We start from the raw sequence: 26,374 nt of genomic DNA on the forward strand, positions 1-26,374 counted from the left end.
ATAGAGCTGAAGACTGCACGCAGTGTGAATGTGCTTAATGCCACTGAGCGCTACACTTGAAAACAGTTAAAATGGTGAATTTATTTTATGTATTTTTACTACAAAAGAAATATGAAAAAAAAAATAGGTCTACAGAGAAGAGTAAGGTACTTGTTTGCCAGTGTTTGTTCCTTAGTTCCAGCTCTGATCCTGCTGGTCCCAGAAAGGCATCATCAGTTTTGAGAAAGCACTTTTCTCTTGGCCAGGGCTGTCACAGCATAAAGCTCGTCGCTCACAGTGAGACCTTGGCAGCGCGAGTTGAAGGCGCATGGAAGGAAAGATCCGTGAAGATGAGATCAGAAGCCGAGGGCCCTGGGGCTGAGCATCTCTGGGAGGAGGGCCCCGCGGGCCTCCCTGAGGGAGAGGGAGAGAGGAGGGGCCTCGGGTCATGGTGTGAGCTTCTGAGGAGCTGGGATTTGTGGAGAAAAGTTCCGCTCTGTGGCCTGGATGCACCACGGGGGTAGGAGGAGCCCTCTCCACCCCAGGTCCTGAGGCATGAGGGGCCTGGAGGAAGGCAGCACCCGTGGAAAGGAGGGCCGCAGGGAAGCCGCCCTGGTCCTTTGGACAAACAGATTTGGGGTTCAGGAAGGGAGGAGGAGGACTGTGCTTTCCGGAGGGCCCAGAGGCAGGGTTTGGAGGGATGGGTGGACAAAGGGGTGGCAGAACGGAAGGGTGGGGTGAGGGGCAGGGCAGCCAAGGAACGGGAGCGCGGAAATCTCGGAATGACAGGTGAGTGGGGCGTGAGGCCCCATGGATTCACACAGAAGGCATTAGGCTACGTGTTGAGATGCTTGCTTTTGGTGGCAAGCAGGCCTCAGGGCTAGGGCTGTGTGTGTGAGTGTGGGGCCTCACTGAGCCCAGGCATGGGAGTTCATGGACACTCCCTGTCTCCTTCCCGCTTCTCCTCCAGCAGGCAGGAGGAATGAGGCAGATGTGCAGAGACAGGCAGAGGGCAGGGAGGGCAGAGGGAGAGGAAGAGAGACAGACCACACCCTCCTGCAGCAGGTCTCAGGCCCCTAGCTCTTGCTTCTACACCTGCATCGCAGCAGAAGCCCGGGCTCCTCCCAGCGGGCAGAAGCAGTGTCTTCTCTTGGTGCTTGTCATTTGCAGGAGAAGCCAACTAATACACGTAAACCTGAAGTTTACTCTGTGCTCCCTACTGCCCCCAGAACAGAGCCCAAGCACCTCTGCCCTGCATTCAGGGTGACCCAGCTCCACCCTACCCATCGCACCCTCTCAGGCCTCCATGAACAGACCTGGTCAGGCAACGCATTTGTGCTTGTTAGTCAAGGCTGGTCTCCAACTCCTGACCTCAGGTGATCCGCCCGCCTCAGCCTCCCAAAGTGCTGGGATTATAGGTGTGAACCACTGCACTTGGCCCAGACTCTTTTATCTTCCCCACACTGAAACTGTCCCCATTCAACACTCACTCCCCATTCCCCTCCAGTCGGCCCCTGACAACCATCATTCTAACCGTTCTACTTTGTGTCTCTATACATTTTACCACTCAGTACCTCGCGTAAGTGGAATCAGACAGGATTTGTCCTTTGGTGACCAGCTTATTTCACTCAAGGTTCATCCACGTTGTAGCACACGTCAGGATTTCCTCCCTTTTTTTTTTTTTGATGGAGTCTTGCTCTGTCGTCCAGGCTGGAGTGTAGTAGCACAATCTCGGCTCACTGCAACCTCTGCCTCCCGGGATCAAGTGATTCTCCTGCCTCAGCCTCCTGAGTAGCTGGGATTACAGGCACCCGCCACCATGCCCGGCTAATTTTGTATTTTTAGTAGAGACAGGGTTTCACCATGTTGGCCAAGCTGGTCTCAAACTTCTGACCTCAAGTGATCTGCCCGCCTTGGCCTTCCAAGGTGCTGGGATTACAGGTGTAAGCCACCATGCCCAGCCTCCTTCCTTTTTTTTTTTCAGAGACAAGGTCTTGCTCTGTTGCCCACCACTGGAGTGCAGTGGTTCGATCATAGCTCACTGCAGCCTCAAATTCCTGGGCTCAAGCAACCCTGGTAGCGTGTGCCACTATGCCTGGCTAATTTTCTTTTTTGTAGAGATGGGGGTCTCACTATGTTGCCCAGGCTGGTCTTGTGCTCCCGGTCTTAAGTGATCCTCCACCTCAGTCTCTTGGGTCGCTGGGATGACAGGCATGAGCCACAGTGCCTGGCCTTCCTTCCTTTTTAAGGGTGAGTAATATTCCATTGTATGTGAATTGTGTGGATGGTTTTGAATGACTCTGGGGGCTCTGTGGTTGTCTCAGTGATTATGGGTGGATAGACACAGCTGGAATGGAGCATGCTCCAGTTTGGGAGGCACTGGGGACTCACCCACTCTCCACCCATCACCAGGGGTCCCAAGGCCTGAAATGCCATCTTCTTGGGCTCTGTACTTCCTTCGTGTGCTCTGGGCCCTTTGCCCCATGGAGACCTCTCCCAAGGATGAGGGAGCAGAGCCAGCCCTTCCATATCTTCCAGCATCTCTGCCATGTAAACAGAAAACTAGACATTGGAGAGCTGGTGAGAGTTGAACGAATCATGAACCTAAGGGGAGAGAAATGGGACCTTTTTCCTTCCTTCCCTGGAACCTCCCTCACACACAGATGGGCTCCCCACCACTCTGTGCCAACCATGGGGCTCCAAGGGACTCCCTGATGGAGATGGAGGTACCTGCAAGGAAAGGGGTGGCGTTTCATTGCCCATTGGGATGTCTTCTCATACAAAAGACTAGCTGAGCCACCCTCTGTGTCATTGGAGCTGGTTGAGCAAGAAAAAAGAATGAGACAGAGATGGCTGGGCAGAGAGGGGCTGAGCGCGGCGCCTGCACACGCGTCTTGCATGGGGATGACACGTTCACTCCCTCTGGGCCAGCTACACCTCCAGAGGCTTGCTGGGTGGGCTGCCTTGCCAATGCCATGGCCAGGGACCTGCTGGCGAGGTGAGGGGCCCCATGGAAGGTAGTTGGCGGAGGGTGTGGGGGGCAGCAGGAATCTCTCTCCCTCTCCAGGAACCCAGTGGCGGGTAAGCACTGCAGAGGCTGCTGAGAGCCGCACCTCCCAGGAGCGCCAGTTAAGTCTGAAGTCCTTCGCTCTTGCCCATTTTTCTCCTACCAGCCGATATTCCAGAGGGAAAGCTAGACCCAGGGTGGGAGGGGTAGTGAGGCCTTGACCCCTTCCTCAGGGCCATAGGCCCAACCCTGGCTGGGCAGAAGCGCATTCACTAAGGTCTGCTTAAATTCTTCTGGACCTGGCGTTTTGATGTGGGACACCAGCCAGGAAGGGATGGGATCTGTTGGGGTGTCTCAGGGATGGAAAATAAAGGTTGGACAAGGGACGGTGGGAGGCAGTAATTGGGAAAGAAGTCATTTTGTATTCACACTTGGGCCAAATAATAGTGTAAAACTGAAAGTACAGGAGGGCTCTGTACTTTTAGTTTTAAGTGGGGGGCAAAAACCTTGGGGCCCAGAGGTGGGGAGGGGAAGGGGTGTCCATCCCAAATGCCACAGCCAGGGCCTGGGGTGGCAGTGGAGCAGAGGTGAGTCTGAAGCTCATGTCCTGGCAAAGGAGGGCAGCCCAGAGTGGGAAACTGGGTACAGACATGCGCATGTGATGACGGGAGCAGAGACGGGAGGACCCATCAGCACAGTGGGAAGGTAGGAAGAACTCGCAGACAAGCCAGGGAAAGTGGAAGGAACAGCACTGGAGGCGAGAGGAAATAACCAGGGGAAGTAAACTGCTCCACACAGGGGGAAATGGAGAGGATAACCCCAAGTATTTCAGCCATTACACAAAGAGAGGCTGTCAGGATATTGTTTGAAAACAAGCCCTAGCTATGCACGATTGACGGGATACTTGCGGAGCAGTAAGGTCGAGAAGGGCTGGGGACGGTCCGTGTGTGGACAGACAAGACACAAATGTGGTGCGCCAGCAGTGTGAGCCACAGACAGGCGGAGCTTCAGCTTAGAACACGTGATGATGAAAGGCAAAACTTATAAAGGAAAAAAGTCATAGACCCGTATGGACTAAGCAAAATGTTGGTTAAATACACAAAGCCAAAGTTACTAGAATTGTAAGGAGAGCTTGATCCAAATACAGTTACAGTGGGAGATTTCAATACACAGCTCTCAAGCCAATCAATAAAAAGGAATGATATCAAAGAATAACCAATACATTTGATTTAATAGGTGGAGATTTTTTTTTTCCATGTGTGTAAAGTATAGTTGTTAAAACAACAGAAACAGAGTAAAGAGGCTGTGGCCCCTGGGGGGCAGTGCCGGAGCAGGGCCCTGCATACTTAGACCTGGAGAGAAAGGGCTCTATGCTCCAGCAGGTCTAGGATTGGCAGGCAGGGAGGTGGGTTCTCATGTGTTGGCCCTCATCGCAAAGAATGGAGATCTAGTGGGGCTGATGGTGGGCTGGAGAAAGCCTGATCAAGATGCAACTGTGGCCTCAGTCCCCTCCTCCAAGTCCCCCACCTCTGACTGCAGGTAATCTGCAAAGAGAGCCCCGGCTCAGCACAAGACATGCCCCAGGTCGCCCGAGGCGGTCAAAGCACATGGCCAGCTCGTCGTCACCCAGCCCATTGCTCATGATATGGTGCTCCAGCAGGAGGGCCAGGCAGAGGAATAGCATAAATGGGTTCCCCTGCCAGACTCCTGGGGTAGGGGCAGCCCCATTGGTGTTGTGGGTGGCAGGGACTTTCCAGGGTCTTTCTGGGAGCCTACCTCTCGCATCAAGAGGGAGCCTACAGCCTTGTTACCAGGGCAGACACCTCGTGGTTGGATGGTGGAGATGAGGAAGATGGGGAATCAGGGTGGGAAAAGGAGGAGAGCAGTGGGTGTGGGAAGTTTGGCAAAGGCTTGGAGAGGGACTTGGAGCTAATAAGGGTGGTTGGGTGGGGCAGCTAGACCAGAGGGTCCCTCCTGAAGCCCATGTTATCCCTCCTGAAGCCCATGTTATCCCTGAGTTGCTGGAGGCCATCCAGGATGGCTCGTCTCAGGTGACACCCCCTGCTGGCTGTGGCCAGGTGGTCAATGGCATCTTCAAAGGTACTACCTCCTCCACTGGCAGGCCTCAGCATGTGCCTGTCGCACGGGCTGCCCCGTGGCCACCAAAACCAGTGTCTGCCACTTGGCTGCGGGACCCAACCTGTTCTCCCTCATGTTCAGGAGGATCAGGGGGCAGCGAACTTCAGGTGACCTCACGCATGCAGAGGGCATCTTCGAAGGCGAACTCTCGCTTGAGCTCCAGCAGCAAATTCAGAAGAAAAGGAAAGACTTTCGTTCCTTCTGTGTTATAATAGGAAAACAAAAATAAAGGGACCTATATAGTTTAAGCACCAAAAGAAACTAGGAATTGATTAAAACAGAAATCAATGAGCTAGGAAACCAACACGCATCCCATTCATACTTTTATTAGAATGGATGAGCGACCCCACGCATCTACGCATGCGCAATGGGCTGGACGACAACGAGGTCTCTGCAAGCGCTGATGAAACAGACCTGAGCACATCGTGACTTGCAGTTTCCCCGGTAAGGGGGATGGGGGCAGCAGACACATTCAAGACTAGAAATGAGAACAGAATTTGGAGAAAACTGTATTCCACACTCTGGCAATATGTTTGCAAACCTGGGGGGATGGACTCCCCAGGATATGAGTCTCCTCAAGGGGACGCTGGGTCAGATTCTCGGGTGAAACCTGGTTCGATCACTCACTAGCTGTGTGACCTTATGCAAATCATTTAACCCCTGTGTGCTTCAGTTCATCATCTATCAGATGGAAATAATGATAGTTCCTGCCTCTTGGGTACTTGTGAGAACTAAAGGAGTTCATAAGTGCTCAGACCTGGCACACAACAAAGGGTCAGGAAGGGGTGGAGTTGTTATTAAATGGTATCGGCACACAGGCTGTGCATCTGCAAGAAAATACAATGTGCGGGCTGGGTATGGTGGCTCACACCTGTAATCCCAGCACTTTGGGAGGCCGAGGCATGTAGATCACGAGGTCAGGAGTTCAAGACTAGCTTGGCCAAGATTGTGAAACCCCATCTCTACTAAAAATACAAAAATTGGCTGTGCATGGTGATGGGTGCCTGTAATCCCAGATACTCAGGAGGCTGAGGCAGGGAATTGCTTGAACCTGGGAGGCAGAGGTTGCAGAGCAAGACTCCCTCTCAAAAAATATATATATAAAGGCCGGGCGCGGTGGCTCAAGCCTGTAATCCCAGCACTTTGGGAGGCCGAGACGGGCGGATCATGAGGTCAGGAGATCGAGACCATCCTGGCTAACACGGTGAAACCCCGTCTCTACTAAAAAAAATACAAAAAACTAGCCGGGCGAGGTGGCGGGCGCCTGTAGTCCCAGCTACTCTGGAGGCTGAGGCAGGAGAATGGCATAAACCCGGGAGGCGGAGCTTGCAGTGAGCTGAGATCCGGCCACTGCACTCCAGCCCGGGCGACAGAGCAAGACTCCGTCTCAAAAAAAAAAAAAAAAAAAAAAAAATGTTAACAGAAAATTAGGAATTAATCCTGGGGCAAGGAAACCCTCCTAATCTAAACTAAACAAGAGAGTTCCATTTAGCTTTATAAAAAACTTTTATATAACAAAAGATACCATAAATAAAGTCTGTGGACAAAGCAAAGAGCTCCTAGATACTGACAAGGAAAACACAAACGCCTTCCAAGAAATGGGCAAATGCCAATGGCCATTGCATGGTGAGGAATGCCACCAGACGGCAGGGAAACTGCAGAGTCCTGCACACCGCCAGGCCAGCTGGAACTACAACAGCCCCTTAGGGCCACCTTGGTGGACAGTCACCGGCAACACCTGTGAAGACTGACAAAGCCAGCATCCCCGGGATCTAACACACAGAAATACACACGCCAGGACATGCAAAGTGGCCCATGGAGCATTGATCCAAAGTGGAAGGCAAGGTGGTCTTCCATCCACAGGCAACACTGTGGTTACTTGCACATTCAACATGCTTGCCACTGCTTTCCCACGGCCACCAGGAGGAACGGACTCCAGCTCCCGGTCGCCCTGGAGGGAGTGGGGTCAGAAGATGCAGAAGAGGGTGCATGATGAGGCTCTGCTTTTAAAATGCTGACAGCTCCCAATGTGTCTGTACATTTTTGTGTGTGTTAAATAAGCACTGAGAAAAACTTAGGGAAAATATTGTGGATTACTGATGAGACACTCACATTGAGAAAGGGGCAAACCAAGTACACACAAAAGAAAATGAGCTAAACAATGTGTATTATGTTTGTAAAATTACATTTGTGTGATTATTGTGAAGACATGAAACTTAAATTTTGTTTGCATTTTTCGAGTAAACATTATATTTCCTGTGTGATGAGGGTGCATTCAATGTCTGTTGAGATGCAGGATGGGGCTTCCCAGGCCCCAAGAGACTGGCAGTACCAACCCAAGCGTGCCCTGGCATGTCCTCCTGGAGTGCCCCTCCTGTGTCCCTTTCAGGACAGCCGGGGCATGGGCTGGTCTGCAGAGGCTCTGCAGCTGGGGCTGCAGCCAGGCGGTGACTCAGGCAGGTTCCGCCTGGGCTGGGAGGTCCGGGCATTCCTGCTGTGAGGCTGCCTGTGCCTAACTCACCATGACTTGCACTTTGCTGCCATCTTGCCTGGCAGGCTGACTTAGCCAGGATGGCCCTAGTGCCCACTTCCCCCCCAGCCAGCACTCATGCCTTCTGCCCCACTAAGATGCCCTCGGCAGAGGCTTCCTGGGAGCCAGGGCCTGGGCCTGGGAGCCACAGCTTCCTGGGAGCAGGAAAGTCCAAGGGAGATGGGGTGAGGACTGGGGGCCTCTGCCGCATCTTAGGGGAGGCTCCCCATTGCTCGCACTCACCTCCCGAGGCTGCAAACCTGCAGCTTCTCTGACCCAAGGCACTATGACTAGCGGCAGATAAAGAGATGAAGAAGCCCCAGAAGTCCTTTCTTACAAGTCCCCAGGAGGTGCGGACACAGTGGGGGAAAGTGTCCCGGACACAGCCAGTTCTGCTGACTTCGTGCCTTTCCAAAGAGGGGCTCTGTAACAGTAGTTGACTGACTGCCCTTGGCTGGGCACAGTGACTGGATTACAGCTCTCTGTGGCCTTCAACTCCTGGGCTCAAGAGATCCTCCCACCTCAACTTTCCCGAGTAGCTGGGACTACAGGTGTGCGCCACCGTGCCCAGAGGAGTTTTACATTTTTTGTAGAGATAGGGTCTTGCTTGGTCACCCAAGCTGGTCTCGAACTCCTGAACTCAGGTGATCTGCCCGCCTCGTCCTCCCAAAGTGCTGGGATTACAGGTGTGAGCCACCATGCCTGGCTGAACACTAAGTCATATTCCTTCTATCTAAGTATATATTTGTACCCATTAAGCAAGCTCTCTTCATTCCCCCACCTCCCCACCCTTCCCAGCCCTGGTAACTACCAATCTATTCTCTATCTTCATGAGATCCACTTGTTTGGCTCACACACGTGAGGGAGAACACGTGGTATTTGTCTTCCTGAGGCATAACACTTTTAACCAATGGGGAGATCCCTGAGACCCGCTGCCTAATTTTCTCCTTTCTATTCCTTTTTTTTTTTTTTTTTTTTTTTTTTTTTTTTTTTTTTTTTTTTTTTTTTTTTTTTTTTGAGGCGGAGTCTGGCTCTGTTGCCCGGACTGGAGTGCAGTGGCCGGATCTCAGCTCACTGCAAGCTCTGCCTCCTGGGTTTACGCCATTCTCCTGCCTCAGCCTCCCTAGTAGCTGGGACTATAGGCGCCCGCCACCTCGCCCGGCTAGTTTTTGTATTTTTAGTAGAGACGGGGTTTCACCGTGTTAGCCAGGACGGTCTCGATCTCCTGACCTCGTGATCCGCCCGTCTCGGCCTCCCAAAGTGCTGGGATTACAGGCTTGAGCCACCGCGCCCGGCCTCCTTTTTTTTTTTTTTGAGACAGGGTCTTCCACTCTGTCCCCCAGGCTGGAGTGCACTGGCACGATTACAGCTCACTGAAGCCTTAACCTCCTGGGCTCAAGCAATTCTCCCACCTCAGCCTCACAAGTAACTGGGTGCATGCCACCATGCCCAGCTAATATTTTTTTTTTCTTTTTTTTTTTGAGATGGAGTCTCGCTCTGCCCTCATCCAGGTTGGAGTGCAGTGGCGGGATCTCGGCTCACAGCAACCTCCGCCTCCCAGGTTCAACTGATTCTCCTGCCTCAGCCTCCTGAGTAGCTGGGATTACAGGCATGCGCTACCATGGCCAGCTAATTTTTGCATTTTAGTAGAGATGGGGTTTTGCCATGTTGGCCAGGCTGGCCTCGAACTCCTGAGCTCAAGTGATCCACCCACCTTAGCCTCCCAAAGTGCCAGGATTGCAGGCGTGAGCCACAGCGCCCAGCTGCCCAGCTAATTTTTTATTTTTTGTAGAGATGGGTCTCTCTATGATGCCCAGGCTCCTTCTACTCATATAAAGGAAGTGGTTTCCCCTCCCAAAAACTATTTCTAATCTAAACGTTCCTTGAAATTTAAGCAAACTCACTTTTCATTCATTAATTCATTCATTCATTCATTCAACCCTTTTTTTGTTAGCTTTGGGTGAATTTGCTGAAAATTGTCTTGCTAAATGATTGCTTTTCTGTCCGAGGGATGGTTTGGCATAGTGGACTGCTTCCATATCTTACGAGGTCTCCCTTGCGCCAGGATATGGTACTGAACAAAAACTGAGATCTCTGCCTTTGTGGACATTCCAGTCCATGGGGGGGACAAGGAGAGAAGAAAAACAATCAACACATAGTCACACAAGCAAAGATATGCTTGCAAGTTGTGACAGGTTCCTGGAAGCAAGGAAGGTTTTATTTGGGGGGTGGGAGAGGTCAGGGAAGCTGAGATCTGAACATGGGTAAGAGTCTGGTGCAGAGTGGAAGATAAAGTGTCCCAAGGAGCAAGAACAGCATGTGCAAAGGCCCTGTGGTAGGAAATTGCCTGGTTCAGTCAAGGAATGCCAGTGGACTGCAGTGCAGTGAGAATGGTGGGAAGTGGTGCAAAGTGAGGCCGGTGAGGCAACCAGGAGCCAGGTCCCTCAGGGGCTCACAGGCAGTGGGAGGAAGCTTTCCGACAGCAAGGGGGCGCCACCCAAGGATGTGAATCAGGGGAGAGACATGCTCAGGTCCTCATCGTCCGCACGTCTCTCTGGCAGCCACTTGGAGAGGGCAGCTGAGCCTGGACTCAAGGAGAGTAGGCAGAGGGCAAAAACAGTGGCCTGGGAGAGAGAGAGAGAGAGTGACAGCCCAGGCAAGGATGAGGCAGCGAGGATGGAGTATTAGGACTTGCAAAGATTAAATCATGCTTGCAATCCTAGCACTTTGGGAGGCTGAGGTGGAAAGATCAACTGAGCCCAGGAGTTTGAGACCAGCCTGGGCAACATAAAGAGACCTATCTCTACAAAAAATTTTAAAATTAGCCAGGCATGGATCGCTTGAGCACCGGAATTCAAAGCCTCAGTGAGCCATGATGGCACCTCTGCACTCTAGCCTGGGCAACAGAGCAACACCCTGTCTCAAAAAAAAAAAAAAAAAAAAAAAAAAAAAAAAAAAAAATCCGAAAAGCAAGTATCTGTAAGTTTCTATCACAACCCACACTTTTGCCACTACTGAAACTATAACCAAAACCCAAACACGCAAACAAGGATTTTGTTCTTTGTAGATCTGAACTGCTTCTAGGCTCCTTGCTCTGACGCTTCCACCGCTACTGCTGCCACTTTCGACGACACGCATGCCACCTAAACTTTCCAGGATGCCCTCGGCCCGCCAGGCACTGTTCTGGTCACTTGGTGTACTCACTGCTGCATTGCTGGCTTTTGCTAGTTGATTCCATGGTTCTCCTAGGGGAGGGCCGCTGCCATGATGAGCCAGCTCCGAATGGCCTTCGGCCTTGCATTCTGCCCTCTACTCAGGATCCAAATTCCCAGGGGAGTTGGGGAGGCCTTGTGGGGAGCCCACCCCAACCCATGGCTGGCCTGGAGCAGGCACCTGACTGGCCATCTCACCAAGTAGGAAGGGGTTGCCTGCAAAGAATCAGCTGCTGCCACCAGAAAAGGGGAGAGGCTGGCACTGGCCTGGGCCCTGCCTGTTCTTCCCCCTCTCAGGAGGCACCCCACTTTGCACCTACCACCCAGTCCAGGCCCCCCCACCAGGTGTGAGGTCCTGCAGATGCTTCCTTCTGCTGTTTCTGGAATGTTTCTCATTCTTATTGGGGGTCTCGTCATTTCCTGCCTGCATTGCTGGAAGCTGCGGCTTTAGGGCTAGACCTGTCTCACACTGTGCCGTGTCCAGGGGGTTCTCTAAACCAAAAATAACAGACATTTGTCTGTCTGATAAGCTCCTCAGTGCCCCGCATCCCCACAGCCGGCCTGGACTACAGGCCTCTGTGAGCCTCCACCCCAGGAGTGTCATTCACTTCCACACCTCCTGCTGGCAACAGTGGACACGTCGCACCTTCTCATGACATAGTGTTCCATGCCTCTGTGCCTTTCTTCTGCTCTTCCAGCCCCCTTGCTCTTCCTTGCTCAAATGCTTCTCACTCAGCTCAGATGATGACCCCTCCCACGGACTCTCACCCCAGCCCCTCTAGCATCCTCTGACTACCTGGTCATTGCAGTGTTCACATGATTTTGAAATTTCCTGTTTATTCTGTCAGTCAATAAATATTTATTGAGCATCTACTATAGATGCTGTATGGAGATCACAGCAGTGAATGAACCAAATTCTAGCAGCCAGGAGTTAAGGGACAGGTAGCAAACAAGATATAAATGCTCCAGAGAAAAAATAACGGAGGAAGAGGACAGCATTGCGCTATTTTCCACAGCACATTGGAGGAGAGCTGCGTGGGTGGATGGAGGGGAAAGGGGCTCCAGGTGGAGGGAAGCAGGAGGGCCAGAGCACATCCTCAGGACTCGTAGGCCATGACGGGGACCTTGTGTTTGCCTCGAATGAAATGGGAAGCAGGGACCCCATGCTGGTAAGCAGCCTGTGGACAGGTGAGGGTGGCGGGAAGTGCCTGGTGAGAGTCTGTTCCACACCTGCCTCTTCCTCACAGCGTGGTGCAGAGCAGGAGCCCAGCAAACATTGATCAGAGGGCATGGGAAGGGCTTCTCCAGACTCCTTCCTTCCCAAGCATCTCTGGTTTTCGGTGACCACACAGAGTTCTCACCCTCCTTGGCCCTCTTCTCAGCTATTCAATGAGAAGGCAGATTTATGGATTGGAGACGCCCATCAAAAGCCCCCAGCCTGTGGTTCCCCAGGGCTAGGGTCTCTGCCTCAATGGGGCCCTGTGCACACTGGGGGATGTGAAGGGCCCGGGGCAGCGCTGGCTGGGAGGGGACCATGCTCTCACTGTGGCTCGTGGCTGACCCCTGCCGATCTTATGTAACCAGAGAACTCAGAGAATCGCATCTGGCGGTGGCAAGTCTGGAAAGCTGGAAGAGCTCCACGCCAGGCTGAATCAATCAGCAGCCCCCATGCCCAGGGCAAACACAGACTGTTTTGAAGATTGGATGTGTGCCCCGCCCAAGCCTTCAGAAACATTCTGGCATTTCAGAAGCAAACAAAAGCAGACAGCCCGGGGCCTAATCCCCAAAACCAGGGCTGTAGGGAGCAGAGGTCCAGAGGATGCCACACCCCACATTTGAATATTTTTTTTTTCTTGTCACGCAAACTTCCTGGGCAGGAACTCCAAGGGCTCAGTGGGCAGGAAGGAGGGTCCTTAAATACGTCCCCTCTTGGCTGTTGCTGTTCCAGGAGCCCGGGTTACCAGGAGAGGCTGTGTCAAAGGTAACCCTCTTCCCTGCTTACCTTATTTTTTCTCTTGTCTAGGTGGAGCCCGCCCTCAGAGCGGGGGCCCTAAGTGTTAAGAGTCCTACATCATCTCCCAGGGGGCTGGTCCCTGCCTCCGGGACCATCATCTCTGGATCATCCTCCTGGACCTCTGGCAGCTTTGCCATCCCCCAAACCTGGAGGCGGAGGTCCCAGGAATCCGCGGAGCAGAGACACTAAGGTGGCCGTGGGGTGAGAGGCCTTGATGGGCCGTCAGACTCCATCACTGGAGGGAAGGCAGCAGGGCCAAGTGGTAAAGGCATGAGCTGCCAACAGAGATGGATGTGGGTTCAAGCCCTGACATGCCATTTACTACCTATGAGACCAGACAGAGCACTGACCGTTTCTCAGTCTCCCTTTCCTCATCTGTAAAACGCACTCATAATTGTTCCTTTTTCATAGGCGTCACTATAGAGCTTTTCTGAGGACAGAAGGCAGTGAGGAAGGGAGGGGGTGCCACTGGGGGGCAAAGTCAACACCGGCACAGGCGAGAGGAGCGGGGTGCAGGAACGTGGGGTGTGAGGCGACGGGTTCTGGGGAGGCCCCCAGTGCATGCAGCAGCAGCTCCCTTTCGGGTGCAGCTGCAACGTGATGGTCTCCACTCATCTCTGTGAAGTGGCATCTTTGTTAACCTGTCTCTCGGGGAAGGCCTGGGAAGGCCGTCCTGCCCAGAGACCACCGTTCCGAGTGGCGATGCTGGGGTGCAAGACCAGTCCCGTCCCACGCTCACCAGGCTTTTCCCACCTGGGCGGCCTGCCTTGGTGGCTGGTCCCTAAGGCTGCTGCCCTGCTTTTACCGTACAAGGCTCGGGAGAGAAGCAGGACCTTCCTGCAGGGCTGGGGTTGTGGTCAGCAGGAGGGGCCTGGCCCATGGAACTGAGAAGGTCCCAGAGAAGGGGCTTCCCCAGCCTCCTATCAGATCATAGGGAGGGGCCATGGAAGGGCCAGGCTTAGAGCACCCTCGAAGCCAGCAGGTCCCTCCTCCCTGTGCAGAAAGCCTGGGGCTAGCGGTCAGCCTATGAGGAGGGGAGGCAGAGAAAGGATCAGAAGCCACTCGCTGGAATGTAGGCAGGACCATGTATCTATATACAATATAATTATATATTACTTATGATATATAGGGTTTTTTTTTAAAAAATGGAAATACCCTATTTCTGCTGATGTTAAAAGCTATGCCAGGTCTGCAAGTGGGCTGAGTATCTCTGGAAGGGGAGTCAGGAACTGGTAGCGGTGGCCCCTCTGTGGGGCAGCACCTGACAGCTGATGGAGCAGGGATGAGGGTGGTGGACATTTTTCTGTGTCCATTTGCTATATTTTACATTTTGTTTCATGAGCATGTATTGCCTATCTTAAAATGCACCAAAATTTAAAAACTACAAGCTCATTGCAAAAAGTCAAACATTGCGTAAGAGGAAAACAGATCATCAATAATTCCACCCCTAGCAGTTGTCCCATCACGTTGGGGGCTACCGTTCTAGTCCTTTCTTGCATGTTAGAACACACACACACGCGCGTGCACACACACACACACGCCTAGTACATCTGTTGTTCCCTAACCCCACCCCTTCCCTTCCCTTCCCTTCCCTTCCCTTCCCTTCCCTTCCCTTCCCTTCCTTTCCCTCCCCTCCCCTCCCCTCCCCCCTCCCCTCTCCTACCCTCCCCTTTCTTTCTTTGTTGATGGAGTTGTTCCATAACCTCTTTTCTTTTCTTTTCTTTCTTGATGAAGTCTCGCTAAAAGTAATTATATTACTTACCCGAAGCATTCAAATACCGCTTCCACTGATAGCCTCTTGACTTCTAGCAAATCTCCCTAACCGTGCCTTACCTCCTACCACTAATCTAACAGGAGACCTCTGTGATTATGGCTCCATTCTCCTGGTCAAAATGCTGGAGTACAACGGCCCAATCTAAGCCCACTGCAACCTCCTCCTCCCGGCTTGGTTCAAGCACTTCTCCTGCCTCAGCCTCCCAAGTAGCTGGGACTACAGGCGCCTGCCACCACTCCTGGCTAATTTTTGTAGTTTTAGCAGAGACGGGGTTTCACCATGTTGGCCAGGCTGGTTTTGAACTTCTGACCTCAGGTGACCCGCCCACCTCAGCCTCCCAAAGTGTTTGCTAGGATTATAGGCATGAGCCACCGCGCCCAGCCTGTAACCTGTTTTCTTTCTTATCCTCAGTGCCTGGGACACCCCTGGTGAAGAGAGAGCCCCTACAAACATGCTCTGAATAGCCTGCTCCACCTAATCCCTAAATACTGCACAGGAATCCCTCACGTGGGTGTGACAGGAGTCATTTAAACCGTCTCCTCTTTTGGACCTTTGGGTTGTTTCCAATATTTCCCTGTTATAGAAAACAGTGATGACTTTCTTATTCGTGAATGTTTAGGAAAGGCTGTAGGACTTCTTTGTCACAGAGAAAAACGTTTGAAAAACTTTTGCCACATATTGCCAAATTGCCCCCGGAAGGGCCATCCCAATTTGCCACTATGGTTTCGTGTATTGGTAGCAGGAATCACCTTCACACCTCTTTGTGGAAATCTGCAGCTCTGTGAATCCTTGGCGGGCATGGGCGTGCGTCTCCCAGGTGTGGCACACATGAGTTTACACACCAAGCCTGGTTCAGCTCTGCCAAGAAACCAGCGCTTTTTAGAACAATGGCTTAGCCAGGAGGGTGGTGCTGGGTTTTCCTTTATCGGCTTGGGTGTGGAATCGCGTACTGTGCCCCTCCGATCTGATCTGGAGAGTGGCTGACTGTGTGTGCAGAGCTCTGGGGGTGTTGATCTGGGATGGTGCCACCAGCTTCGCAAGCAAGTATCGGAGCGGGAGAGGCCGGGAAAGGCCCTGCCCCAGCACGCTGCCAAGAGCCCCCAGAAGCAGTTCTGCTTAGGATGCGTGTTGCTGCGGGTGTCACCTTCTCAGGGGCCAGCAAGGCAGCCAGGGGACCAGGCGTCTGAGTGAGCGGCGGGAGAGGAGGCCAGGCAGAAAGCGGACCTTCCAGCGGGAAGGCCGTTTTCCCCAAGGCCGAGCCCGGGCCCAGGGAAGTCCTTTCCTATAGCATTCAGGCGGGGTGGGAGGCGGGGCGCGCTTGTGCCCCTCCGTCAGCTGCAGGTGCTCTCTGTCCCCAGGCACCATGAGCAAGATCAGCGAGACCGTGAAGCGCGCCCGCGCCGCCTTCAGCTCGGGGAGGACCCGCCCGCTGCAGTTCCGGATCCAGCAGCTGGAGGCGCTGCGGCGCCTGATCCAGGAGCGCGAGCAGGAGCTGGTGGGCGCGCTGGCCGCAGACCTGCACAAGGTGCTCGAGCTGGGCGGCCGCCCTCTGCCAGTGTCGGGGCCTCGCGGTGGGGCGGGGGGCTGGGGGCAGTGCGGCCCGGAGAGGTTAAGGAAGAACTTGGGGCCACCTGGCCTCTCGGTCGCGGAGAAGGGGCACACTGCCCTCCCCGCCGCCGGGCCCAGCGCCCCTCCCACTCCCCGCTGCTTCTTTCACCCTCTGGCCTTTTCCTCCTGGCCCGACCTTCGCGTCCCGCCCGCAGCGTCCCCCATTTCAACTCTCCTGCTGTCCCGACACCCCGAACTTTTGGTCCCCCCATTCCTCAGCCCCACGCAGGACCACCTGGTTCTCCACACCAGGAACCAGAGCAGCTTGGCACCCCAGAGGGCGTGGGGGACTCTTCCCTCCCTCCCAGTCCTCACAGGGGCTGTTACGTCCCTCGCCCTGAGCAAGATCAGACGCCTCCGCATCTGCAGACCCCTGCTGTCCCCACATCCTGCCTGGGGTCCGGCGCTCGGGAGACCATCCTCCCACCGACTACCCTCTTTACTTTGCACTTTTATTTTTATTTCATTTCATTTATTTATTTGAGATGGAGTCTTACTCTGTCACCCAGGCTGGAGTGTAATGGCGCGATCTCGGCTCACTGCAATCTCCGCCTCCCTGGTTCAGGCAATTCTCCTGCCTCAGCCTCCCGAGTAGCTGGGACTACAGATGCGTGCACCACAGTGCCCGGCTAATTTTGTATTTTTAGTAGAGACGGGGTTTCGCCATGTTGGACAGGCTGGTCTTGAACTCCTGCCCTCAGGAGTTCCTCAGGAGGAGTTCTCGGCCTCTCCAAGTGCTGGGATTACAGGCGTGAGCCACAGCGCCAGGCCTGCTCCTGCACTTCTAAAGAAATCGCCCAGGACTTCTCATCTTAAACCAGAAACAATAAGGAAACCCACTCCGTTGACTTTACAGCTTCTGTGTTGCTCCTCACAGCCCAAGTTTATAAAAGAGACGCGTTTTCCGCCGTCTGTATCCCCTCTTCTCACCCCTGCTCCCCGCAGGAGGCCCTGAGCGCCCAGCAGCCCTTGGTCCTGCATCCCCCTCCAGACATCTGAAGGGCCTGGCTCCGTCCACCCTGCCCGGATCCATCTCCCAGTGCCCGGATCTATCCCCCGTCCCCGGATCCATCCCCGCCTCCCCAGATCCATCCCCACTGCCTGGATCTACTCTCCCCTGCCCAGCTCTATTCCCCCTACCTGGATCCATCCCCTTGCCCATGCCTGGCCCCTTCACCCGCTCTCTCCCCTGGGGCCCCACACATCCAAACCTACCTGGGCCCCCCTCTGGCAGAAAGGGGTCTTCTCAGACCCACAGGTCCAAGGGGGTAATCCTGACTCTGCTTCCCCCGGGGTCCTTCTGCGGCTGCCCCCACGCTGGGCTGAGTGAGCGGCCTCCTGTCACCCTGGCAGCTGAGCAGTGGGGCTCCCCACTGGCCCCAGCTGCAGGCAGGCCCTGCCCCTGGAAGCTCACGGGGGCTGTGTCCCTGCAGAACGAATGGAACGCCTACTATGAGGAGGTGGTGTACGTCCTGGAGGAGATAGAGTACATGATCCAGAAGCTCCCTGAGTGGGCTGCGGATGAGCCGGTGGAGAAGACGCCCCAGACTCAGCAGGACGAGCTCTACATCCACTCGGAGCCTCTGGGCGTGGTCCTCGTCATCGGCACCTGGAACTACCCCTTCAACCTCACCATCCAGCCCATGGTGGGCGCCATTGCTGCAGGTGCATGGCCCTGTGGGAAGGGAAGCTGGGGGAGCACCGTCCACCACCACGGAGCCGAGCCAGGACGGGCTCAGGCCTGTGTGAAGAGTCCTGGGGTCAGATAAGGGTTTGCTGGGTCTGTCACAGGAGGCTGTGGGGACCACGCTATTTAGCCAGGCCTCTTGGTGCCTGAGGTCCAGTCAGGCTCAGGTGTTCACACCTGATGATGGAGAGAGGGCCTGCCTTCCCCTACGCTTGGGGACCTGGAGCTTCTGTCACCTAATATGCACCAGGGCTTCCTTCCTAGAAGGGGCCAGCGCTATTCTACCATCCAGGCCCCCAGAGCCTCTCTCCCCTTTCTGCTTTTCCTCCAACATCTCAGCAACTCAGAGGGCCAGATGTTGCAACTCTGGCCAGCATGTGCCTGTGCGTGTCCCTCTGTCATGTGCCCGTGTGTGCTCCTGGGTGTGCCCCGTGGCATGTGCTTGTGTGCCAATAACTCTCCCATCCACTCTCCCGAGGACACACGATGGAGGGGAGGCTTCAGGTGTGGTCCTTGGGAGGGCAGAGGCTCTGGGTGAGACACCCTGGGCATAGGCCTGGCTCTGTGTGCTCTGCAGGGAACGCGGTGGTCCTCAAGCCCTCGGAGCTGAGTGAGAACATGGCGAGCCTGCTGGCTACCATCATCCCCCAGTACCTGGACAAGGTGAGGTGCCCTCCGGGGCCTCATAACTCCATGGCCTCATGACTGAGCTGGGGCCAGGTCTTTGGGGGATGAGAAATAGTGAATTCTTGCAGCAAGGGACCAAGCTGGTGGCCCTGAAGATGGTCCTTAGCAGCTGCCTTCTCTCATTGGGGTGAACAGAGCCCCTGGGCCAGGAAAGGGGGTCTACTGCCGGTTCCCGCCCCCTGCCCCCAAGGTGGGGTGCTGGGCTTTGGGGCTGCTGGTCTCGGCCACTGCCCATCTACACTTGCGAGAGCGAGGAGGGGCTTGGTGTTCGCTGAGCCCCCCTCTCTCCTTGCTTGGAAGGATCTGTACCCAGTCATCAATGGGGGTGTCCCTGAGACCACAGAGCTGCTCAAGGAGAGGTTCGACCACATCCTGTACACAGGCAGCACGGGGGTGGGGAAGATCGTCATGACGGCTGCTGCCCAGCACCTGACCCCTGTCACGCTGGAGCTGGGAGGGAAGAGCCCCTGCTACGTGGACAAGAACTGTGGCCTGGACGTGGCCTGCCGGTGAGAGGCTCGGGCCTGCTGGCTGCAGCAGCCCTTACTCTGCCTTCCAGCACACATGACTGCACCTCACGCTGTGGGTCCACTCTGAGTAGCACAGACACCCCCTGCCTTACGGAGCAGTGGTCCTGGCAGAAACTCACATGGGGATAGGGGTGGGGACCACGTGCACAGAAGACGCGTGGGGAGTCCCAGAAGGCTTCCTGGAGGGGGAGAGGTCCAGGCTGAGCTCTGTTCACTGAGTGGGCATCACTGGGGAAGTGGTACTCCAAGCAGAGGCTGCAGAAAAAGCAACTGTGGGATGTTCAGGACACAAGGAACTGCACTGGGTCCAGCCCTCTGCTGGGGCAGGGCAATCTGAGTTCTGGAGAGCAGGCCCAGAGGGGAGAAGAGCCACGGCAGAACTAGAAAGAAAAATATTTTTTTCTGTCTGTCTAGCAACTGTTGGCCTGAAAAAGAACTCAGTGTCAGAATGCTCAGGAAGGCCCAGCCTTCCTACTGTCAGGGCGTCTAGCTGGGGCTGGGTCTTCTTTGTCCTCACCCCTCTGCCTTCCCAAGGTAAGGGGAAGAACCCGTATCTGCACCTCCCGACCCTAGCCAGGTCTCTGGCCACCTCCCTATCCCACATCTGTGGCCCCCAGAGATGTAGGGGAGCCTGAGTAGCAGTGACATCTGGTTGTGCAGGGCAAGGGCGTGATCAGGGAGCACGGAGGCTGCCCCCAACAGACGTCCTCTAGAAATTCCCTACCAGTCCCCGGTGAACATGATCAGGGGCAGTGGGTCTTCCTGGTCCAGTGTCTAGAAGTAAGCAGACCGCTTGGGAGGACTCACTGGTGGCAAGGTCACAGCCGATGGCTTCTGCTGACCAGAGAGCTCAAGGGTCTACAAAACGAGATGCAGCTCTTGGGGAACCTTTTGGATTTAGTCCAGTCTGGGACTTTCACAGACGCATCGCCTGGGGGAAATTCATGAACAGTGGCCAGACCTGCGTGGCCCCGGACTACATCCTCTGTGACCCCTCGATCCAGAACCAAATTGTGGAGAAGCTCAAGAAGTCACTGAAAGTGAGTATTGGCCCCTTGGCAGGGTAGGATGGGAGGCTGTAAGGCACAAGGTGGGCCTGGCCCCTTAACCAACTTCTAGGGATTTGGAAACACTGGATTTATTTTCTTCTAATATAAACATAATGCAAGCTAGGCATGGTGGCTCACACCCATAATCCCGCACTTTGGGAGGTGGAGGCTGGAGGATCACTTGAGGCCAGAAGTTTGAGACCAGTCTGGGTAACATAGCAAGATCGCGTCTTTACAAAAAATGTTTTTAAATTAGCCAAGCATGGTGGATGGGTGGTGCATGCCTGTTGTCTCAGCGACTTGGAAGGCTGCAGTGAGGCTGGAGGATTGGTTGGGTCCAGGAGTTCGAGGCGGCAGTGAGCTATGATTGCACCACTGCACTCTAGCCTGGGCAACAGAGTGAGACCCTGTCTCTAAGAAAAAAAAAAAAAAAAAAAAAGATAATGCACACTCACTATAGATAATTTGGAAAAGATTAAAAAGCATAAAGAAGAAGAAAAATCTCCACCCAGAATCCCACCACCCAAAGACAGCCACTGCTGGCCTGTGTCTGTGCAGCTTTTGGCCATGACGAAGGTCTGCGTCCTTACCCGAAGCCCCCACCTCTTCTCCACAGGAGTTCTATGGGGAAGATGCCAAGAAGTCCCGGGACTATGGAAGAATCATTAGTGCGCGACACTTCCAGAGGGTGATGGGCCTGATTGAGGGCCAGAAGGTGGCTTATGGGGGCACCGGAGATGCGGCCACTCGCTACATAGGTGCGTGACCCCTGAACAGCACAGCCCACCTGCCCAGGCCGCAGGGGTCCCCAGCAAGTTCACAGCAAGTGGGCACAGATACTTGATAAGCAGACATGACCTCGGGTTAGGTATAAATAGCTTTCACCAGGGAGCCTGGGGTAGACTCTAGCAGGCAGGGGCTGAGGACAGCCCCTGCTCCAGCCTCAGAATCCCCTCTCCCAACAAAGGCCCAGAAAGAGGGGCCTCATCTCCCCACCCCTCTGTAGCAGCAGGAGCAGGGACAGCAGAGGCCATAGGAGCCCCAGGTGTGCCAAGCCATGAGGGGCCCCCAGTGCCCAGGCTGTGGGTCACCAGATGGGGCCCACTTGGCTCCGAGTTTGTCAAGGAGACAAGAGAATTCTGGCAAGGTATCAGGTGGCCGGCGGGTGCAGTGCCTGCTCTCGGAGACAGATCTCGGGTCCTTCCATACAGGTTAACCTGTAGTTGTCCCCAGTGGTCTGCCCAGATGGCACCCGGACGCAGGTGCCTGGGGCACCTCTCTGGGGCCTCGTCCCTGCCCTTTTCCAAGCCTGGGCATCTTCGCCTGGAATAGGGTTGGAGCAGGGGTCTAGGTGCTTGCACTTTCCGACTGCGTGGGGGTCTCTATGCCATCCAACTCTGGCTTGTTTCCTGCCTCAGCCCCCACCATCCTCACGGACGTGGACCCCCAGTCCCCAGTGATGCAGGAGGAGATCTTTGGGCCTGTGCTGCCCATCGTGTGCGTGCGCAGCCTGGAGGAGGCCATCCAGTTCATCAACCAGCGCGAGAAGCCCCTGGCTCTCTACGTGTTCTCCAGCAACGACAAGGTGGGCAGTGGGCCTGGGATGCCCTCCTCCAGGGTCCTGGGGCCCACAGACCTGGGTTCAAACTGCAGCTTCACTGTTCTCTGGCTGTGTGACCTTGGGCAAGTCACTGGATCTTTCTGAGCTCCTTTCACCTCGTCTCTAAGATCAGGACAGCAGCATCACCTGAGGACATTGAATGAGTGATCCTTGCCCAGGGCCCTGCACACAGGCTTGGGGGTGGCTGCTGTCACTCTTTGCTCGTGTGGTGCTGAGGGCCACGCGGTCTGCGGGAAGAGCAGGAGACGGCAGCTAGGGCTCTGCCTCCACCTGCTCCTGTCCCTGTGGCTCCAGGCTGTACCCAGGCAGGGTGGGGTGGGGGGCTGGGGCATCCTGTGGACAGGAGACTGAGGTCAGTGGCTGGGTCCTGGTGCAGGTGATTAAGAAGATGATTGCAGAGACATCCAGCGGTGGGGTGACGGCCAACGATGTCATCGTCCACATCACCTTGCACTCTCTGCCCTTCGGGGGAGTGGGTGAGTCGGGCTGAGCTTGCTGCCTCCCTGCCTCCCTCTGGGGCCCCCAGGGCTGGGCACCCTCACTCAGCAAATTCGGGAGGGGCCGCGTCCTGTGGCCCAGGCCGCAGCTTCCCGCTAACCTCTTCCATTTGGGCCTTGGCCTCTGCCTGCCATCCATCAGACACACTTAACCTGGGAGTCTAGAGGGTCCTAGAGGTCACCTGGTGCACCGGCCTGTTTCATGGAGGCCTGAGAAAGGTGACCCAGGCCAAAGGTCACACAGCCATTTAGTGGCAGAGCTGGGATTAGACCCTTGCTGGGCACTCCCACTGTTGTCCCCAGCGTGGATGCCCTGGGGACACCCTGGACATTGGCCACCTTCAGGAGGCCCAGAAAAGGGCCACAACCTGGGGCTGGGTGCTGAGGGCCCCAGGATTTGAGGGAAGGATGGGTGATGATGGTCGGGGCTCTGCCTCTCTGTCCCTGTGGTTCTGGGATACACCCAACAAGGTGGAGAGGGAAGCCTGGGGCATCCTGGGGGCAGGATGCTGAGCCCTGAGCCGACTTCTCCTCCGCAGGGAACAGTGGCATGGGGTCCTACCACGGCAAGAAGAGCTTTGAGACCTTCTCTCACCGCCGCTCTTGCCTGGTGAGGTCTCTGATGAATGATGAAGCCCTGAAAGTCAGATACCCCCCGAGCCCGGCCAAGGTGAGAGGGGGAAGGGGCTGTGCGTGGGGGGAGATCAGGCTGTGTGGGACCAGGGCCTGGGGATCACTGCCTGCTCCGTGTCCCTTTCACAGATGACCTGGCACTGAGGAGGGGCTGCTCCGCCTGGCCTGGCCACACTGTGTCCCATTGGAGTGCAGACCACTGTCGCTGGCTCTCCTGGCCCTGGGAGAGTCGCTCCTGCAGCCCCAGCCCAGCCCCATTCTTCTGCTGACCTGCTGTCCTGTGCATACCCCACTCCCACATGGGCCTGGGCCTCACCACTCCAAGTCCCCACCCCATTCTAGACCAATAAAGAGATGAATACAATTTTCTAACTCAGCAAATGCAGGCACATGGCGCTTCTTATGCAGCACTGAACCCACCGACCTGTCCTGCCTGATCCCACTGCCCCACGCAGTGTGGTCACTGACGTGCCAGCAAAGGCCTCTCATCAGCTGGTGGGGCCTTGTGCCAGGAGACCATGTACAGTGTCAGGGTGACACTCATCTTCCTTTTAGACTTGGGGAGGTCAGCTCCATCTCTGGTGTGTCCAGCCAAGGAGAGCCTGAGGAGGCTGAGCCTTGTTGGCACAGTGGTTCAGATACGGAGAGCTGATGCTCACTCTTCCCAGACTAGCTTCACTATCTCGGGCAGGGATCACTTTGTGAGACGATGCAGTAGTCAACACAAAACGCCTTGGTTATGGCATAGTGCTGCTCATGGGGGCAAAGGACCCCAGGCCAGGCAGCACCAGCACCCACGGTGCCTCCACGGTGTGGCGTTGGGCAGCAGCTGGCCCAGAGTCCCGTCCCAGAGGCCTGAGGAGCCAGGACAGGGTCCGGCAAGGGGAGTCTGAAGCTGGGTGTTCTGGGGGCTGGTTAGACCCAGAGCCAGGAAGCTTCCCAGCCTGGGCCTGGCAGGTAAGGAGAGGCTGCTGGGGGAGACCTGCTGAGGCTGAGCCGGTCCCTCTGGGTCCTTTACACAGACTCTTCTGGTGTCATGCAGCAACACCTTCCCAGCGTTTGCTGAGATTTCCTTGTGAAAACATAGAGTTTTGTGCTGTCACCACCAGGTGTGCCCGGCCCCGCCTGGGACCCTCGCCTGCCGCCAGCCACTTGGCTGCTCCCAATAAAAGCCCACCCTCCACCTGGTCGGTGCCCTGCCACCACCACCCGCTTTCCACTCCTGACCTTCCTCTCTCTCCTGCATCTTCAGTCTTCCCTTCTGTCCTGGACCATTCCTATTCTCTAGTGTCTTGCGCCTTATTCCAAGTCCCCCAGACCCCAAATGCAACCAGAAAAGTCGTTAACTGTTACCTGTGCTTCCTTCCCTCCAGCGAGGGGGTGGGAACAGGGTCAGAGAGGAAACTTTTCTTTTGTTTTGTTTGGATGTTTCCCGCGTGGACCTGTGACTTATAGTATACGCAGAGAATTGAGCCGAACTAAATCTTGGCTGGGAGTGGTGGCTCATGCCTATAATCCCAGTACTTTGGGAGGTCAAAGTGGGAGGATCCCTTGAGTCCAGGAGTTCAATACCAGCCTAGGCAATAGAGACCCTGTCTCTACTAAAAATAAAAAATTAGCTGGGTGCGATGGTGTGTGCCTGTAGTCTCAGCTGCTAGAGAGGCCGAGGCAGGAGGATCACTTGAGCCCAGGAGTTCGAGGCTGTAGTGAGTTATGAGGTGCCACTGCACTCCAGCCTGGGTGCCAGAGTGAGACTCTGTTTCTAAAAAAATTTTAAAACCCGGCCGGGCGCGGTGGCTCAAGCCTGTAATCCCAGCACTTTGGGAGGCCGAGGCGGGCGGATCACAAGGTCAGGAGATCAAGACCATCCTGGCTAACACAGTGAAACCCCGTCTCTACTAAAAAATACAAAAAACTAGCCGGGCGAGGTGGCGGGCGCCTGTAGTCCCAGCTACTCGGGAGGCTGAGGCAGGAGAATGGCGTGAACCCAGGAGGCGGAGCTTGCAGTGAGCTGAGATCTGGCCAGTGCACTCCAGCTTGGGTGACAGAGCGAGACTCCGTCTCAAAAAAAAAAAAAAAAAAAAAAAAAAAAATTTTTAAACCCAAAGCCAAGAACAAAACAAAATAATATTTTCTCCTAACCAGCTCCTCCTGCGGCGACTGCCTCATCCCTCTACGCTCCTTCCCAGCAAGACTCATCTGAATGGGTGTTCTCAAACAGCGTTTCCTGCCCCCACTCACTTCCGCCTGACCAGCTGACCCTCCCTCACCTCTGTCCTATGGGGAACCCCTGGCTCTCCACCAGGCAGGCACAATTTCGTGTGGGCAGACCCCCAGGGTCTCACAGCCACTTTGGGTGTCTCTGCTGCCCTGCCACCTCCTTCCATCTGACCCCACCCTCCCTCGAGCACTCTGTTCTCCGGGTTCCTGGACCCCACAAGCTCCAGTTCTTGTGTTCCCTCTCTGTCGCCCAAGCTGGAGTGCAGTGGCGTGATCTCGGCTCACTGCAACCTTTGCCTCCTGGTTTCAAGTGATTCTCCTGCCTCAGCCTCCCTAGTAGCTGGGACTACAGGAGCGTGCCAGCATGCCCAACTAATTTTTATATTTTTAGTAGAGACGGGGTTTCACCATATTGACCAGGCTGGTCTCAAACTCCTGACCTCGTGATCTGCCTGCCTCGGCCTCTCAAAGTGTTGGGATTACAGGCGTGAGCCACCGTGCCTGGCTTAAGCCATTCTTTCCCAATGCGTGTCACCCTGCAGAGTGGCTGAGGCCAAAACCTAGGAGTCAGCCTTTACTCCCCGGCTTTCCTTCATGTCCAAGACTTCCGCAAGCCCCCAGGGGAACACCTTCAACTATCACAAAAATGTGTCCAACTCTGCATTTTCACCCGCACGTCCCTGGCCTGAGCACCAGCAAATGCCTCCTAGGTGGCCTTCTTTCCTCCACTCTTGCTTCCCTGTGGTTCATTCTTCACTGTGCACCCAGATGATATTCCCAATACAAAAATCTCCGTTAGGGCAAAGTTAGAAATGCAAAAATAAGAGGCATGCCAGGCACAGTGGCGCATGCCTCTAATCCCAGTGCTTTGGGAGGCCAAGGCAGGAGGACCACTTGAATCCAGGAGTTCAAGACCAGCCTGAGCAACAGAGAGAGATGCCATCTTATATTTTATAAATATATGAAAATTAGCTGGTCATGGTGGTACATGCTTGTGGTCCCAGCTACTTTGGAGGCTGAGGTGGGTGGATCGCTTAAGCCCAGGAGTTTGAGGCTGCAGTGAGCTGTTTTTTTTTTTTTTTTTTTTTGAGACGGAGTCTCACTCTGTCGCCCAGGCTGGAATGCAGTGGCCGGATCTCAGCTCACTACAAGCTCCGCCTCCCGGGTTCACGCCATTCTCCTGCCTC

The 26,374-nt window shown here is 55.0% G+C and overlaps 1 protein-coding gene and 1 pseudogene across 2 annotated transcripts; one reads left to right on the forward strand and one right to left on the reverse strand.

Moving 5' to 3' along the window:
- Positions 1-4,468: 4,468 nt before the first annotated feature.
- Positions 4,469-13,761, reverse strand: LOC104663277 (annotated as a pseudogene).
- ALDH3A1 (aldehyde dehydrogenase 3 family member A1) lies at positions 12,710-23,348 on the forward strand. 2 transcript variants are annotated; one of them, XM_010364396.2, is made up of 11 exons: positions 12,710-12,848; positions 16,014-16,180; positions 17,697-17,928; positions 18,528-18,613; positions 18,938-19,146; positions 20,090-20,207; positions 20,833-20,974; positions 21,635-21,801; positions 22,214-22,313; positions 22,874-23,004; positions 23,097-23,348. In XM_010364396.2, the coding sequence occupies exons 2-11, from the start codon at positions 16,019-16,021 to the stop codon at positions 23,109-23,111; spliced, it is 1,362 nt and encodes a 453-aa protein (XP_010362698.1). In that variant the 5' UTR covers positions 12,710-12,848; positions 16,014-16,018; the 3' UTR covers positions 23,112-23,348. The 2 variants fall into 2 exon arrangements, with proteins under 2 accessions (XP_010362698.1, XP_030779699.1); XM_030923839.1 differs by lacking the exon at positions 12,710-12,848 and adding an exon at positions 15,567-15,695.
- Positions 23,349-26,374: the final 3,026 nt, after the last annotated feature.

Source organism: Rhinopithecus roxellana, chromosome 19, assembly GCF_007565055.1.
Source record: "Rhinopithecus roxellana isolate Shanxi Qingling chromosome 19, ASM756505v1, whole genome shotgun sequence".
Classification (NCBI taxonomy): domain Eukaryota; kingdom Metazoa; phylum Chordata; class Mammalia; order Primates; family Cercopithecidae; genus Rhinopithecus; species Rhinopithecus roxellana.